Source organism: Ciconia boyciana, chromosome 3 (assembly GCF_034638445.1).
Source record: "Ciconia boyciana chromosome 3, ASM3463844v1, whole genome shotgun sequence".
Lineage (NCBI taxonomy): Eukaryota > Metazoa > Chordata > Aves > Ciconiiformes > Ciconiidae > Ciconia > Ciconia boyciana.
The window spans coordinates 41916263-41932851 of NC_132936.1; the positions used below are offsets into that span (position 1 = coordinate 41916263).

The following is a 16589-nucleotide window of genomic DNA, read 5'->3' on the forward strand; positions in this document are numbered from 1 at the left end:
TACGGTCATTAAAATACAAATCACAATGAGTATGAGCAAACTGAGCATAAATCGCAAATCTGGAAGTTTCCCATCAGAGAATTCAATTCAGAAAAGAAATGATAAAACCTACGGGGCGTTGATAGCTGCTGCTAACACACTTAACCTGCTTACTTTAATAAGGAGGTGAAAAAGAACCCACAGAACTAAAAAAATTGTATTAAATGGATGTTTTGAAGGAATATAAGCCCTCGTGCTCCAGGGCACATGCTACATAGGAAAATTTGGATCCCCCTTCCCTCACTTTGGGCTCCTGTTTAAATCGGGATGTCGAAGCATCTCTCTCCCTGCTGGCTGTAAAAAAGAGCCATCTGGAGCAAGTGCACTCCCAACACGGCTGCATTAATGTTTACCTAAAAGCAGGGGGATAAACCCAAGCACAGCCATTAATGGGAATGGTTGGAGGCAAAAGTTGGGCTTCTCACTGCTTGCTGCAGGGGGAGGTTGTGTTTCTTTGCAAAGGTTAGGGCTGCTGACAAAGTGCTCCCCTTGGCAGCCCGCTGTATTGCCTCTGCTCCTGAAAAGCTGGCAGATCTTACTGTGAAGAATGTCTTACTGAGAAGAACGATCTTACTGCGTCTGCTTGACTGTAGCCGTCAGGGAAAGGCCTAAGTACCGGTGCATGTTCAATCAAATCTCTCTACTCAAAGAATGGGGGGAAAAAATCAAGTTAAAAATCCAGTAAAACTTTGGACTGCATGCTGTATGAGGAAATACTACGGAAAACCCTGATAGTATTACAATGTCATCTTGTAAATCGATGGCACAGCCTCACTGAAATGCCAAGCTCTGATCAATTCATTTAAAAATCATCAGACAGCAAACAGCACACAGGAGAGTTGCTAAGAAGTCGTCTGTGGCTGCAGAGGCTTCAGAGGGCTGGCTGGGGACACCGACACTGCCTTCGGAAGAAACCAGGTTTTCAGGAACTTCCTGAGCCAGGGGTTGCATTTAATAGCCAGCATTTAATCATCAGTTCATGCCCAGTCTTTCAGGTACACGACAGACTACTCAGAATTTAGAGAGGTCTGTCATTTAATTTTTAAGCTATGTAATCCATTTACAAATATTTTTTACAGAGCTATTTTTAATGACAGGCAGTCTACACAGCCTTTGAAATGTATAATAACTATTTTTGTCAATTTAATCCAAAAGCAAGACCGAGTTTGTTTGAAAAAAACTCATTCTTTCTAGCAGTGTGTGACACCAGCTATGCTGGTATCTTCTGATCCTCTCCAGCAGGTATCCCCTGCCACCCCCCCACTGTTTGGCATAGGAAATATCTCATTGTCTGCAGCAAAGGCGAATACAGCCGCCAGCGCCTTTGCAGAGCTGAAGGATGCACGAACACTCCTGCTCATCGGGCGCCTTTACTGACAATCTGATCACCGGTATCTCATAAATCCTCCCTGATGTACTTATGGTCTTTAGCGCTTCTGATTATAGATTTGTCAGGGTTTCTTTCAGCTTTATGCACTCTCTGCAATTCACCACTATGCACTTAAAGCCACCCATCTCCCTTTCTCTTTTTTGCCATGTTTTTCATATATAATTTTATTACTGTTTACACTTCACTCAAGTGGGATGAGTTTGATAAAACTGTCTTCTGTGAGGACTTGTTCCTGTTTACAGAGGAGAGAAGGGCACAGGTATCTCATTGAGCTTCTGTAAAGGCTTCTCCATTATTGCCCTAAATTTTTTTTAATATTTTCCTTTACAGTCACTTTTATTCAGAATTGGTCTCAACTGCATAAAATAGATCCTTTTTATATTGCCAAATATATCAAAGAAATTTAAATTTTGATGGCATGAGAAATCACAGCTAACAGCTCAGCAGGACTCAAAAAAGCAGCAGGTATCTATGCAGACATTCAGACCTTTCCAGAGCAAGATAAAGAACTTATAAAATTGGAAACAGTCCTCGTGCTGTAGGGCGTAAGGCGATGGCGAAGCGGTGAGCCTGAAAGGAAACGTGATCTCCATCTGGAGCACAGTGCAGCTGCTGGCAGGCAGGGTCGGGGCAGTTTTTGCACCTCCCACTGGAGAATTCAGCACTGACTTTGGTCACAAGATGGTATCTCACGGTCATGGGACATTGGTTCCTATTATCCTATTTCCTGTTGGGATTCAGAAAAGTATTTCTACAGTTTCAGTGAAAATCTTACTGCGCTTCAGTATATTCTCTGGGAAAAAAACCGCAAAACTTATTAGTTGAAGGTGTCATTTACTTTGTGTAGCAGCCACAACAAGCTGGAGGAGGTGCACACTGTGTAAATCTAGCACCAAGAAAGGTACAAAACCTCCTGTTTTTCTAACCAACGAAGCGTATTACTGCTGCAAAGATCCCCTAGAGGATAACTGAAAAAGAGAAGGTACAATAACAGTTTATGACTGCCATAACAATTAACTCGCTCCTAGATGATCATTCCAAATTTCTAATCGCCATTATGCTATGAGCGTATCCCACATAGATGTGTATCTTTAATATTAATGTACGTGGATCACACGGGATCAGATATGGCCGAGAACTTTCTGACAAGCTGGGAACCTCAAGGTCCTCGGTTTTGGGGAGGTCTCCTTCCATGGCCTGTCAGGGCCACCAATTCAAGGGCTTGACGAGTCCCGGCTGCCCAAGAGGCCCTGGTAGCTCCACAACAAGACAGGTTTATCCTGGTTTACATGGATGGCCACCCCAGTCCCTCTTGTTCTCAGAGCCGCAGGGGAGAGAGACTCTGTGGCCCTGCCTCTGGATGTAACATGCTCCACACTGACTCATCTGTGGGTTTATGCCTGGAGCAGGAAGGAAAGGAAAGTGACTTTCCTTGCCAGATTTCCAGAAAAAACTAAATCAGACTCCGGAAAATGATGGACACAAACTCAAAGGATGTGCACAATCACTGTTGTCATACACATTAGGAATATTTCATGGTCACATGCCCAACGCACCGTATCATCTATTGCTTAGGACCCTCCATTTTTGCTTGGATTTATAAAGCATGGGTTTTAACCAGAAAAAAAAAAAAAATCTGTTCTATGGTTGTTCATATTTTTAGCTCATTAAAGATGAATGCAGAATACATTTGTTCTTCACAGCAATAAATGGAGCCTTTTTTTAACCAAGCATATCCCAAACCCTGCACTCCTTGCCTCTTCCTACATCCATCCAGCCCAAAGCCAACAACAGTAACACAAGCAGAGGGTAAAATTCACGAGGATGTTTCACGCAGAGACACTCCCTTGCAAGGCTAAAAAGCTCAACCTGTTATTTGCACTATTTCAGGGCAGAAATATCCAACCTGCTTGGCTGTCCCCACGCCCCGTGCCACTTAAGACGTCATCTTTGGCTCGTGAAAACAAAAAACAGTTACAGGCCCTCCTCACTTGTGAAATCAGTGTCATTCGGACCCGTGACAGCAGAAGCAAAAGTAAACCAGCGTGTTTAATTGCAGAGGTACAGCACTGTGATAATGCTCAGCTTTCCGGTGTAAACAGGCTGCTTGGGCAGTGAATGCTGCAAAGAGCCAAATGATGGAGATATGGGGGATAACAGGTCTAGCCAAGGGAGCCAGAGGCCTGAAGAGGCAGGAGGCACGACTGTTGAAGAGGCAGCGCCGAATGCAACGCAGGCTGGTGAGGAAGCAGCGTTGAGGCTCTAAACGTCTCAGCCTACGCAGACAACCACACAGCTGCAGCACAGTCAGAGCCGGCAGCATGAGCAACAGCGGAGAAGTCGTAACTGCAAACATGAACCACAGCTGGAGCACACAGCCAAGACAAGGCATGAGGTTTGCTTCTCAGACCTGCTGTTGCCATTTGTGTGTGCGTGTCTCTCCCTGCTTTTGTTTCACATTGCTATTTGGCCCTGCTGTGAGGCTGCCGCGTTGGTGAAAAAGCCTCAGGAGACATCAAACCTTGCCCAACTAGAGGCTGTGCAATGCCCTGGACTTGAACCCCAGGCAAGCAACACACCTGTAAAAAAATGGTTATCAACATTTTAACTCTTAAGCCACCTACAAACATTGTATTTTCTGCAAAATCACCAGAGAGCAGGGGGGATCAGTAGGGGCTGGGAGGTATCACGGGCCAGAAGACTTGTCTGCTGCACCTGGTTGAAAGCTGGGGGAAAAAATGCAGCCCCGCGAGGCAACGGAGGGAGCATGGCTGCCAGCAGCAGCCGTTCCAGCAGGGATCAGCAGACCACCGGCCCCAGTGGGCTGCTGTTTGGAGAAACAGTCTGTGGGCTGAGGTCCGAGCTGCCATGCCCTGATAGTCTACTTCTGCTTCTGGGTCCCAACCTAAGGCTGGCATGTAGCGTGTCCTGAAAATTACATTTCTAATGAGATACTCCAAATCACTGACCACTTCCAAAAACCTTGGCAGGAAGCCTGTAGCTAACAGAAGCTCAAAGCCACTTCCATTTCAAAAGTGCTGTGTTTCTGCTGGTTGAAGCATGAGGCTTTGCGCAACTGTTAGGAGAGAGGAATAAGCAGACTCGGAGCCAGACTGTGTCTGTCTGTCCAGTGCAGAGGCCATTGGAAACACAGCATTCACGGGCACAATCGAGATGGCAAATGTCTCCTGAGTCCTCTCTTCTAGGACAATTTATAGGAATAAACATTACCAGAAGCATTATTAGCAATTTTTATAGAGCAATAAATATTGACAAAAGCACTGTTTTTCAGAGTTTCTCTTTTTCCGTGTGGAAATTCTGTCCAGATGGATATTCTAGGAGGACTACCAGCATTTGTTTGCAATTCCTGAGATGCAGCCACCACAGAGCTACTGATGAGTACCCCGAACTGTTTCCAATCCAGTATTGGACATGCCAACAGCACTTGCTTGGCACTCACAGTAAGGCTGATGCTCCGAGGAAGCGACAAGCAGACATACACATGCATTGTACAGTCAGTACTACACATAGCAGGTCTGACATGGCCTGGCAGCAGCACACAGCTCCCTGGAAAATCCCAGCTAGCGACACGGCAGCACAGACGATGGCCCATCTGACACATACACCGCACCTTTCCACACTTACACCATCTCCTCCAGCACCAAAGTCTTTACCTCCTCTCTGGAAATTTATTCCCTGGTGTGTAGGTAACGCTGGGGCCAACATCCCCTGCCCAGCAGTCACTTGGGTGACTGACAGGTTTTATTTTGCAGTTCATTTATCACTTGATTTCTCTAAAGCAGAATGAAATGCAAAATTTTTTAACCCACAAATCTTTTAGTTATGAGCCCTTGGCTTCGCGCACCATTCGCCAGCTTGTACGCGAGCAAAAATGCTCTCAACTTCATACAAATAGGTGTCACTCAATCCCTTCACGCAGTTTTGTAAGAAAGATAAGAGCCAGGGACCGTATCCCTGGAAAATGTAAAAAAACCTACCATCAAAGGACAAAGCCAGGAGCTGCTACTCAGTGACCACACACCCATTTCCTACGCAAAGCCCGGGCTCTCCAGAGCATAACGTGAAGCTGCTCCAGGCAATGGTCAGGGCAATGCTGCACAGAGGCAGTTGCTTCTTTAAGTCATACCTCTGCTTTGTAGAAGAGTTGCATTATCAGTGCGGTGGGGGGTGCAGGAGTAAGAGAAAATGAAACACGACACAGTTTCTAATTAAGCAAATGTTATCCATTCAGCATGCTGAGTGAGGTACCACTCACAGAAAAAATAATGCATTACCGTTCAATATTAATGTAAAACCGGGGGACTAATTAAGGATGCACAGGCAACATTTAACCTGGCATTTCTTAATTTGGGTTCCTACCTCCACAGCCCTAACCTGGCTTTACCATATTCCTTTCCCATGAAGGCACAGGCTCAAGAACTTCTCTGTGAGCACTTGGCAGACAGCTGTCTCGGTGCCCGCGGGACCAGTTACCCCAAGGCGGCAGGGCTCCATGGGTAAGAACCTCTATACAACGTTCAAGTAACGAACTACAGAACTGAAGATGTTCTGCACTTGCGCAACCCAAGCTAGCTTCTTGAAATCAATATAAAGATCTTCAGATCAGGTTGATGTATCACCTTAAAGGACAGAAAACATCACACTTATCAAATGTAGACTCCCAAACATAGGAATACATTTTCTCGGCTAATACATTTACTGTAAAATACATTTACTGTATTTCTTATGGTCAGTCAGCAAGAGAAATACTAAGCAGAAGATGTTATTAAAAAGGACACTGTTTTCATTTCTCTTACATGATTAGAAAACCAGCATAGGAACTGGTTTTCATTTCCTTTTACTAGAAGACTCCACTATTCATTGCTGGTTTAGAGACAACTGTACTTTTTTTTACATAACTGGAAATTTAAGATATCAGTGTCATTGCTCCGTACACTTTTTTTTTCAATATTGCAGACTTCTCTGTATTTAAAATGTCATTCCCATTTAATAGCCCCATATACTTACTTTTATATACTTTTAAGTAAGTACATTGTTTGCATAGAAAATGTAAATATAAAAGACTTATATAAAAGACATATAGTTCCTCAGGTTCTACCTGGCTGGAAAACTGTTCATTAAAATCATTATTACACAGGGAACCAAATAGTGTCAGTCATTCTTTACAGTAAATTCATCTCTATAAATAATTTTAGAAGTGCTTTGATTTCCACTCTATCACAACTTCACAAAAACAACAGCACTGTAGAAATTGTAAATTATTTTTGCAATGTTTAAATAAAGTACGAAATATTCAAACAACTTATTAACCCAGAGAATGGCACCACTTTTGAGTAAAGTCACGTTTAAAATAAAGATTTATAGTATTTTGTTACTTCAAAGTAGATGATCTCTACTACATGTGAATGGTTTGCAAGAAAATGTTACTGTTGAATCCCCCATATTGCCCAGAACATAGACTTGGAAAAAATTGCAGAGTTAAATGAAAGACCTCATTCAATAATGGAGACTCTGTGGAAATCGGTGGCAAAACTTCAGTTGGCTTTAGGATTTCAGGCTCAGGCCCTACCCGTTTCAGCTTTATAACATTTATGTCACTAAAAGCGTGTGCTACTGTATGTTTCAGTAAGTAGTATAAATCTGAGAGCATATTAGCTATTCTTTGCTTTTGTGCGGGTTTTGGCTGGGATAGAGTTAATTTTCTTCACAGTAGCTAGTTTGGGGCTATGTTTTGGATTTGTGCTGGAAACAGTGCTGATAACACAGGGATGTTTTTGCTATTGCTGAGCAGTGCTTACACAGAGTCAAGGCCTTTGCTGCTTCTCACCCCACCCCACCAGCGAGTAGGCTGGGGGTGCACAAGGAGTTGGGAGGGGACACAGCTGGGACAGCTGACCCCAGCTGACCAAAGGGACATTCCGTACCATATTATGTCATGCTCAGCATATAAAGCTGGGGGAAGAAGAAAGAAGGGGAGGACATTCAGAGTGATGGTGTTTGTCTTCCCAAGTAACCATCACATGTGATGGAGCCCTGCTTTCCCGGAGATGGCTGAACACCTGCCTGCCCATGGGAAGGAGTGAATGGATTCCTTGTTTTGCTTTACCTATTAAGCTGTCTTGATCTCAACCCCCGAGTTTTCTCACTTTTACCCTTCCTGTTCTCTCCCCCATCCCACTGGGGGGGAGTGAGCGAGCGGCTGTGTGGGGCTTAGTTGCAGGTTGGGGTTAAACCACAACATTTCAATTATATCACAACATTTCTTTGTAAAATGTTCAAGTAACACCACTTCCCATAAAATAAAAGCGCTGACTGTTAAACCAAAAAAAACCCAAAAATAAATGAAAATATGGAGGTTTACAGCCATAGTGAAGCCACTTAATAAAATGGATTAACCCAATTTTATTTTTGAGCCCTTCGAACAAGCCCTTTTGAGCCCTTGTAAGATATAATTGCCACTGGATGACATAACTACAAAAAAGGTTAACATACTTTGGACTGTCTGACAGGTTTGGAAGATTATCTTTTCTAATGTAAACCTCTGGTCAAATCTCAGCAACAGTAAATCTAATAAACTTTACTAAGACCTTTAACTCTTTCTTGTGCCTTTGCTTTGACTTTAAAATATATATTTTTGTGAAGCTTCCATGTATTTCTTCAAAATATATTTTTCATTTTACAATCCCTGGATAACTTCCAGGGATTTATGTTATTAATTAATACCACACATGCTAACCAACATCCCCACCTCCAATTGTTAGAAAATAACATGCAATTTCATGTGAATATAAGTAGCACAGACATTCCGGCAAGCAAGGTAAATAACCTGCTCTTGAAACACTGCTGGAACAACATGCAGATTTGAACATCTCTATTAATTGCAACTTCTCTGAATTCTGTCGTTCACATATGGGGCTAAGAATATTTTTACCAAGCTGAAGTGGTCAATGTGTCCATAAAACCTGCCTCATTAATTACCATTAAACATGTCCATTTACAGTTAAAACTGAATATAGTATCAGACACTACGCAAAAAAAATCTATAAAGCTGTTTGCACAGCTGTGTATATACAATATACACAAAGACACTGACAGGGCAGATTTTTACGACTATGTAGTAATGTATTTATAACACTACAGGAAGAGGAACATATGTTTTAAAAACCCTTACCTTGCCCTCTGCACCTCCAGCTGGCTTGTCCACCTCCTCCTCCTGTGCTTTCTGCTTTCCACAAGGAGAACTAAGCAAAAGATTAATAAAAGGAGTTTTGCAAAATAAGGCATCTTGCTGGAAATAGGAGTCAGGCACTCTGCACGCCAGTAACCTCCTGCAGTACAAGTGCCCCCGGGTTTAAACATTGAATCAACTCTAATTCCGGCGTCGCGTGTTTGTCGGCGATCGGTGGTAGAAACGCTGCTTTCCCGACGTGATGTTTTTGACAGGCTTTCAGGGGCTTCTCAAAGCTTTTCCCTCATCACCGCTTAGTGATTGGCCATTACTCATGAAGTTTGCCTCACCAAACATTTCCACTGGGTCCTAAAGGATATTTACTAAAGCCATTATATAAAAACCCGCAATTCCGCACGCCGGCTTTTTGCTCAATCCCCTAATCTCAGGACAGTGCTATCCTTCTGCCAGACTGTGTAAAACCGGGCTGTCCCTTTTCATTAGGCTTCCCAGATCTTCTGTTCCTTCGCATGGCATCTTTTGCAACTGGAAACTGCCTGTGCCATGTTTCAGACACATATATCATCGTAAAATGTACATATTTTGATGGGTTTATAGCAGTTGAGAGTTTATTTTCCAATTCAGTCTGGCTCTTTATGCTGTTGAAGATAAAAGATGAGCTATTTCCTCTGAAAATGATGATTTTATTTACTGTTAACTTTTAAAGGAAAATTAAAGCACAGCAACCCCCACAGTATCTATACATGCAATAGATTATTTACATAAATCAAGTCACCATTAATATTTATTTATTCAAATAGGTATTTGCACAATCAGGCATTTTAGCTTCTATTAAAAAAAAGTTTGAAATAAAAATTAAAAGCTACAAAGCAGCTATTAATCACAAGGAAGAGGCTGTTTTCAGAAACCAGTTGAAGCTTATTTTCTCATGGCCCATTCAAAGGGCAATGTAGACCGCCTCTTCGCAGAAGACTTAGCTGCTTTACTAATAACCAGTGTGTGGTACAGGTACGACAGCAAAAGTTTGCTTGGCACAGCAGTGAGTCTCTAGGAAAAGAAAAGCACATTCAAAGCAAAGCTTCCAGAGCAGCAAGCGGGTCAAAACCCAGAAAAACTGCCTTTTGGGTCAGACCTCTTCCAGAACTCTCTTCTGTGAGCCCAGGTTTGCCATACTTGAACAGAACAGGTATTCAAGCAACATACCAACTAGGAAACACAGTATCTGGGGAGGGTTTTTTTGCGTTTTGGTTTTTTTTTTTTTTTACTTATTTATTTCTAATGAAATAAATATACAAATTAGGTAAAACCACATCAATTAATATAATGACATCAAATCGTTCTGCAGCAGAATGTGTAAGTAACTGCTGAACCAACTACATTTGTCTGAACTGCTTAAGAAAACTATTTTTTGATCTTTGTTCCATTGGCCCTGCAAACAAGATTATCAACAATTCTCAAGTGCTAAAAAAGAACTCAGTTTTTGGCTTTTTTAAATTTCCGCATCCCCCTTAGACACACAATGGGCTTTCCTTATTTTAGAAGTTGTTACAGCTACTTTAATGTTTCAAAACACTAATACATACTATATTTAACAAAATTTAGGAAAGCTGTAGGTAGCTTGATAAATACTTTCTGAGAAACAGGATGAGAATCTCACTTACGTCAGTGCTATCATGTTTGACAGCAACGAAATGAAAGTCAGCTAAATTTCATTGTCTTTGAAATAAACATGCTAGAATACATTTAAATCTGATCAATAACACAAGAGGAAAATTATTCCACTGATTGCTTTCTTCTGCTTCACTGCAATACTTAAATATGCACAGACAAAACCTCTCAAAACCCGAACAATTGTAGGTCTATTGCTTCTATATGTGATTGCACAGCATTCACGAATATTACCAGTTGTTTATTTTTTTAATAAACTAATAATGCAGAAAGCCTCTGGGTCCAATATTGATTTTAGGTGTAATAAAAAAGAAACAAAACAAAACAAACAAAAGGCCATGTGATACTTTAAACATAACCGAAGACTGGCTTGAAATTCTTTATTATTACCAAGGTTTTAATAAATATTTCTCTTAAGCATGTTCATATATATGAGAGTTTAAGTATAATAAGGTTTAAATTTTCTTTAGTAAATAAAACCACATATGAAAAATTCAGTTCAACACATTATGTATATTTCTGGTATAATTAAAAGACAGTAGCTCTGGGTAAATAATTATATTACATATTTATAACTATTGCAAGAATAGACATGTTTTATATAATCTTCAAATTAAAAAAAAAAACAAGATATACAATTGAGAGTATTAGAAGAGGACATTCAAATCTTGCAAAAGATTATCCAGTCTTTCTTCTGAAAAAAATAAAAATCAAAATAATGCAAGTAGTTTTCTGGCCCCTTCTTTCCTCCCCTACTCCTTTCCCTCTCTCACACACACAAAGCAGCATCACAACCAATTCGTATGTGTTCCCCCTCTAGAAATGTGTCATGGTAAATAGAAGTGGTTACAAAACCATATCCTCTCTAAATTAAGAGTTCACTGGATACAAACCCATAGTAGTGTTTCATCTTAGAATTCCTTCTCCAATGTCAAATCTTATACTAACTTAGATGGGGTGATTAATTGCATTTATGTTCCATACAAAAAAGTGAATCAACCACTTTTTTAAATTGTCTTTTTCTAGTTAATAAATTACTCAAATTGATTCCACTCCCACATGCCTTAATGTTACTATTCTACTGCACTGTTTCTCCAAGTATCTAGTGGGCACTCAATTAATAGTTGTTGTAGTTAAATGTCCAACTTCGCTTTTCTTACAAGTAATGTATCTGTAGGTACATTAACATTCATAAGGACTTAAGCGTAAATACAAAAAGTAGCCTTTGTAAACAGTTCTCATGTCATACCCAATACAGAATGTTCAATGAAGCATTCAAGCCACTGCTGTTACAACAGAAACAACCTTATAACTCAAATATATACTCATTAGCCAAACATATTCTACGAAATATAAGAGCTGCCAGTGCAAAAGTCAGAAGGACAATCAGAACAGTTGATCCAGTGTGGTTCATGTTGACTCTTGGTTGCTGCACCCGATTAAAGTCAGTTGAAGACGGAGCCCGTCTCTGACTCTGCTGCTGGGCACGGCGCTGCCGAGGACTCATAGACGTGTTAGTGGACATAGGCGGAGTATGCTCTTGACTGGCTGCCGCACTGCTACTCTGAGTTTCAGACTAAAAAGGAAATATGGAGAGTTGTGAGGCAAGACAATGCATAAGATTAGTAAGGAATAAAATTAGGACTAAAAAGTACTCTTCAAATAATTGTTAATACTCGAAAGCCTGATAATACATGTCACTAGTAGCTACGAGATTCTTATATCCATCATTTTTGTCCACACGCTGCCTTGAGAAGTCTATTTCAAGCTGCAAATTAGCAGTTCTAAGGACAAGAAAAGTCTGAAGAAAGTCTGTCAAACAATATTTCAATTCTAGGTTCGTTCCAAATCAAGATATTTCAAATATCTTTGTCTAGGATTTGCTTAACTCTTTGCAGTTCAAGACATCTTTAATAATCCTCCAGATAGTTAAGTCTCTGAGGATTTGTAATGTCACCTATACTGAAGGGGAAACAAGTTGGGGAGGGCAAGAAAGGCAGGAAAGAAGTCCAGAGAACTCTAATTAAGCAATGCTGCACTGCTTCCTGTGGACAGCGGGGTCCAAAAGTCTGCTCTCATCACCAACACCGGGAAAAATAAAACAAAAACCCTGAACACAAAACACCCAAGTGATTCCAGCACAAATTACTGAGAACTGTACCTATGCATGCACATACCTATTGCCCTCTACTGGTCAAACGTCAGTCTACCATTCTATGTGGTAAAAAAATAAACGTTGGCAACTGGTGTTCGGCTCAAGAGAGTATTATTCTAAAGAAAATCATTAGTCAGTTTGTAAGATTGAAACTATGGGTTCTGATATTCCACCAGCCTAATCCTGCTTGCAATACTAAAAGGCTCAAACTTCCAACGTTTTAATATTAAAAATAGCGACACAGCACAGTTGTTGGAAATAAAAATTTTGACAAGCTTTAATTTTAAAGTTTTTTAAAAAAGCAGATCTGAAAAAAAGTTATTTTTTTGAAGTCTTCGTTTCACTTCTCTGAACAGTTTGCAGGTATTCCCACTTAAAGCAACCTGCAGCTATTTTCCAGAGTTAGCTTTCCCTCCCCCCTGCCTTCTAAAAGATTGGTTATCATTACACCAGGTAAAACTAGAATTCTGGACATTTTATATTTGCTTCCAAGCAAAAGCCTTTTAATGGACACAGTATCCATAACCCTAAGCACTGTTTTGGCCAGCTACTATATCCACAAAAGATATCCTTTCCATATGGCCAGACAGGGAATGTCCTCAACTGTGTATCAGGTTTGATGACCCACAGGACAGTAAGTAGTACTTGGTCCCATGACTCTTTTGCCACATATTCTGCATGTGGGAGAAGAATCTCCAAACTTTCACCTAGTTAGTGATTTAACTAGCCCAGGGAAGAGACTTTCCTTTCCTACCTCCTCGGCATTAGCATTTCCCACTGTTTATTATCACCAAGGAAGTACTGATGTAATTACTTGCCACATTTGACAACTTGCCTGTTTACACAGGTTTCTTGCCTAAGCAAGCAAGCAGCTTGGGTAGCTTCAAAGAAAAATGTTTTTAAAAGATTTCTTTTATCAGCAGAGACAGCCAAGAACACCATGAGCAGCTTGCCATGATTTCCACTACACTGCAGAAGAAAGTCATTCTGCTTCATACTGAACCCACTTGAAAGCTCCTCATGCCAAGGAAAATAAAGACTTAGGGAAGCTCAGCCTTTGAAAATGAAGTTCCTAGATTCATCTACACTCCCATCTGTCAGAAGGGGAGAGAAGTGAATTCAGGAAGCAAGAACTGCAAATTCAGCAGGCAAAGTGTTATTCTTCTTAAAGCAGCTTTTAAAAAAGGGAAGAAGCAGCAGCCTAGAAATATTCCTGATCCTTCTTACTTACTAAAGTAACTAGGCACTAGCTGTCACACACCTGGGTTTCTTCCCAACATTGCAAATTTTTAATTTAAAAATAAAACAGAAAGACTCTGTTCTGAATGTAACAACGTGCCATACGCTGACATGAACTGAGCTGTAATTCAAGAGAAACTTCACTGACAATTGCAAGGCTTTAAATTATTTTTTTGGAGGAAATTAAATAGATGCATCAGGGCAGCGGAAGACTGAGTGCTTCACCTAAAGCTAAGCTAATTCACTGCCTTGGGATTCCCAACATAATCAATGACGGAGTATTAGCAGACATGCAGAAGCAAATTAGTGAGAAAGGAGTGATCATTACCCGATATAAATTTGGGACCAGATGCTAGTGTATCTTAAAAATATATATACATCTAGATAAAGATTTTTTGTTTGAAGACTTAATTATTAAGAATCCCAAAAATGGCAGATGGGCTGTATTATAAATTTAAAAAAATCACAATCTTCTCGTCTTCACTTAGGGCAAGTTTTTAAATTCTCCTTAAGCAAAAATGTCAAGACTTTTAGACTAACACAACACCTCACATGACACAATTTCCATCCAATTTTAAGTAATTTTCTGTCAAAGCATACTGGAAATGTTGTTGGAAATGAGGGCTAAAAATACTAAAGAGACTAAAAATAAAAATATTTAATAAGAGCGACATTGTAGCCACCTTTAGCATCTGACCTTTACAGTCACTGAATATGCACTTTATGTGTCATATTACTTCTGAAGTTTCTGAAACTGTTAGGACTGGTAGAAAACTTTGCTCCAAGGACATCTGAGTTTGCTAAATAAGGCTAGTTTAGTACAATGTACATATATTAGAATTAACAAAAAGTTCTATCATATAACAAATTGCAAGTAAGGAAATTTACATTGTGCTCAGTCTATTGAAGAATGGTAGCATTCACTGCATCACTTATGTCTCCAGGCCGTTATTTTAAACATTTTTATCAGAATGCTGGAAGTATTAAATAATCATCTTGGAAGGGATGTTTTAAAAAATATAGCAAACTCTAGGAACTCAGAACCATATAAATCCTCTGGGTTACTGAAGCCTCTTTCAGTTATACTCATGATCTGAGATACAGAAATAAGAAGGTAAAGGATCAGTGAAATACTTGTTTGTCCATGTAACTTCCCACTGAAGAACAGCTGAAGTTTGACACAGCATGGCTTAAAAGCTAATAAGAAATACATCTATTTTTTAATGAATCAAAGTCAGGCCAAGTACTCCTGATTACCAAGACATTTAAAATTGTTGCTGTAGTATTACAAAACTTAAGACACCACTTAATAGTGATAAAAGGAAAGACTTTTTAACAATATATCGTTCAGAAGATACGATTAAAAATAAGGGCTTCTATAAATCTCACGTATCAGAACATAGCCCCATTTTCTCACAGAAACCTCCCTCATCAGTTCAAGATTAGTTGACTTCAGTTACACTGTTTATTTCATTACTCCTCATAACAACGCTTCACTGGCCAGTATATTACTGCAGGATACTACTATAGTATATCGTTTAATAACAAGTGTACTGAGGTTTAATATATTCCCAGGTTATCAGAAAAAAAAAAGTCTAACCACAGTTTTTAGATTGTCACTTCATAATTCTTATTAAAGTATCAATTTTATTCATCAACTATAAGCACCAAGGTGGGACACCATTCCACACAAATACACTAAATGTAGGTTGCTACAGGCGTGGCAGGAGTTCAGACTCCCGTAATAGTCCACGTGGATCTAGTCAGTGCAATCAGGGGGACAGGCAGAGCAATGCAGCCTACCAGCCTCTGCTTCTCAGTAAGCCGCAGTGCTCTCCAGCCTCCACTAACTAGTCCCACGGACTGTGATGAGAGTCTTGGTACCAACATTTAGATGACCACTGGCATAGTAGGTGACTTAATCTGGACTCAAGTCCAACCTGAGTTTTTGCTCAGATGTGGAAGAATCTCATTTTCTTAATGCTAAGGGCAATTACTTTTATCAAGCCAACTTCCAGCAGTACCTTGCTTGCAATTTGAACAGTCAAAGAGGAGTAATGTACCGTTACTTTGCCCTGAGTAGACATCAACAGCTACTACAAATTTAAAAAAAAAAAAAAAAAAAAAAATATATATATATATATATATATATATGTTGTCAGAAGTAGACTAGTCAGAGGTGTTTTCTGCACTGGCTTCAGACTCCTCACAAGTACTACACTGCATAATGCTTTAGGTAGCCTACTGTTTTAGCCTAATGCTTAAAGCCTGTTCTTTGCAGCTCTGTATCCTTTTACCCAAGCTGCTGTGGCAGCATTTTCCAGAGCATCTATGGCAGCATTGTTCCTTTTATTGTTCTCATGCTGTTGTACTCATTGCCTTGCACCTGCAAACCCCGACAGTGTTATCACAAGTTCTCCTGGGAAGCAACTATCACTGGTGTGAGAATCATCCCCCTCCCCTTTCTTCACTCAAAAGATAAGTAATTTAAATACTGGATAAATATTCTCTAATAAGGTAGGTGCACAAAATTTTAACAGCCAGTGTGCAACATTTGCACTTGTGTTGCACACTTCAGTCATTGCTAACAGGGCCACGAATGGGAACGACCAATAAGCAGGTCTTGATGAAAAGTACATAGTACTAGGTGAAAAGCATGGTGAGAAGTCATCTTCATCAATCACCATGTGCTGTGCTGGAGAGACAACCTCTATCCCTCTGTCTGCTTTTAAACAGCAGGAACTCTGGAAATATATAGTCAACATTGCACTGGGAAGGTATTTAGTCCTCAGCTAGAGAGCAGACCAAAGCAGACACTGTAGTAATTTTAAGTGTGGTATCAAGATACTGGCCATTGGTCTGGAAAAATGACAAGAGAAGGTGGGGAG

The 16589-nt window shown here is 40.2% G+C and overlaps 2 protein-coding genes across 4 annotated transcripts in view; both read right to left on the reverse strand.

Moving 5' to 3' along the window:
- The window catches only part of GABRR2 (gamma-aminobutyric acid type A receptor subunit rho2), a 38986-nt gene extending 30237 nt beyond the window's left edge, over positions 1 to 8749 (reverse strand). Inside the window, exon 1 of the mRNA XM_072857853.1 lies at positions 8622 to 8749. Coding sequence (XP_072713954.1) covers positions 8622 to 8734 — 113 coding nt within the window. The 5' untranslated portion in view covers positions 8735 to 8749. The remainder of the gene's footprint in view (positions 1 to 8621) is intronic.
- Positions 8750 to 10651: 1902 nt separating this feature from the next.
- Positions 10652 to 16589, reverse strand: part of UBE2J1 (ubiquitin conjugating enzyme E2 J1) — a 30357-nt gene continuing 24419 nt past the window's right edge. For all 3 annotated transcript variants that reach the window (XM_072855460.1, XM_072855457.1, XM_072855459.1), the window contains exon 8: positions 10652 to 11883. In XM_072855460.1, the coding sequence (XP_072711561.1) occupies positions 11614 to 11883 (270 nt within the window). In that variant the 3' untranslated portion in view covers positions 10652 to 11613. The remainder of the gene's footprint in view (positions 11884 to 16589) is intronic.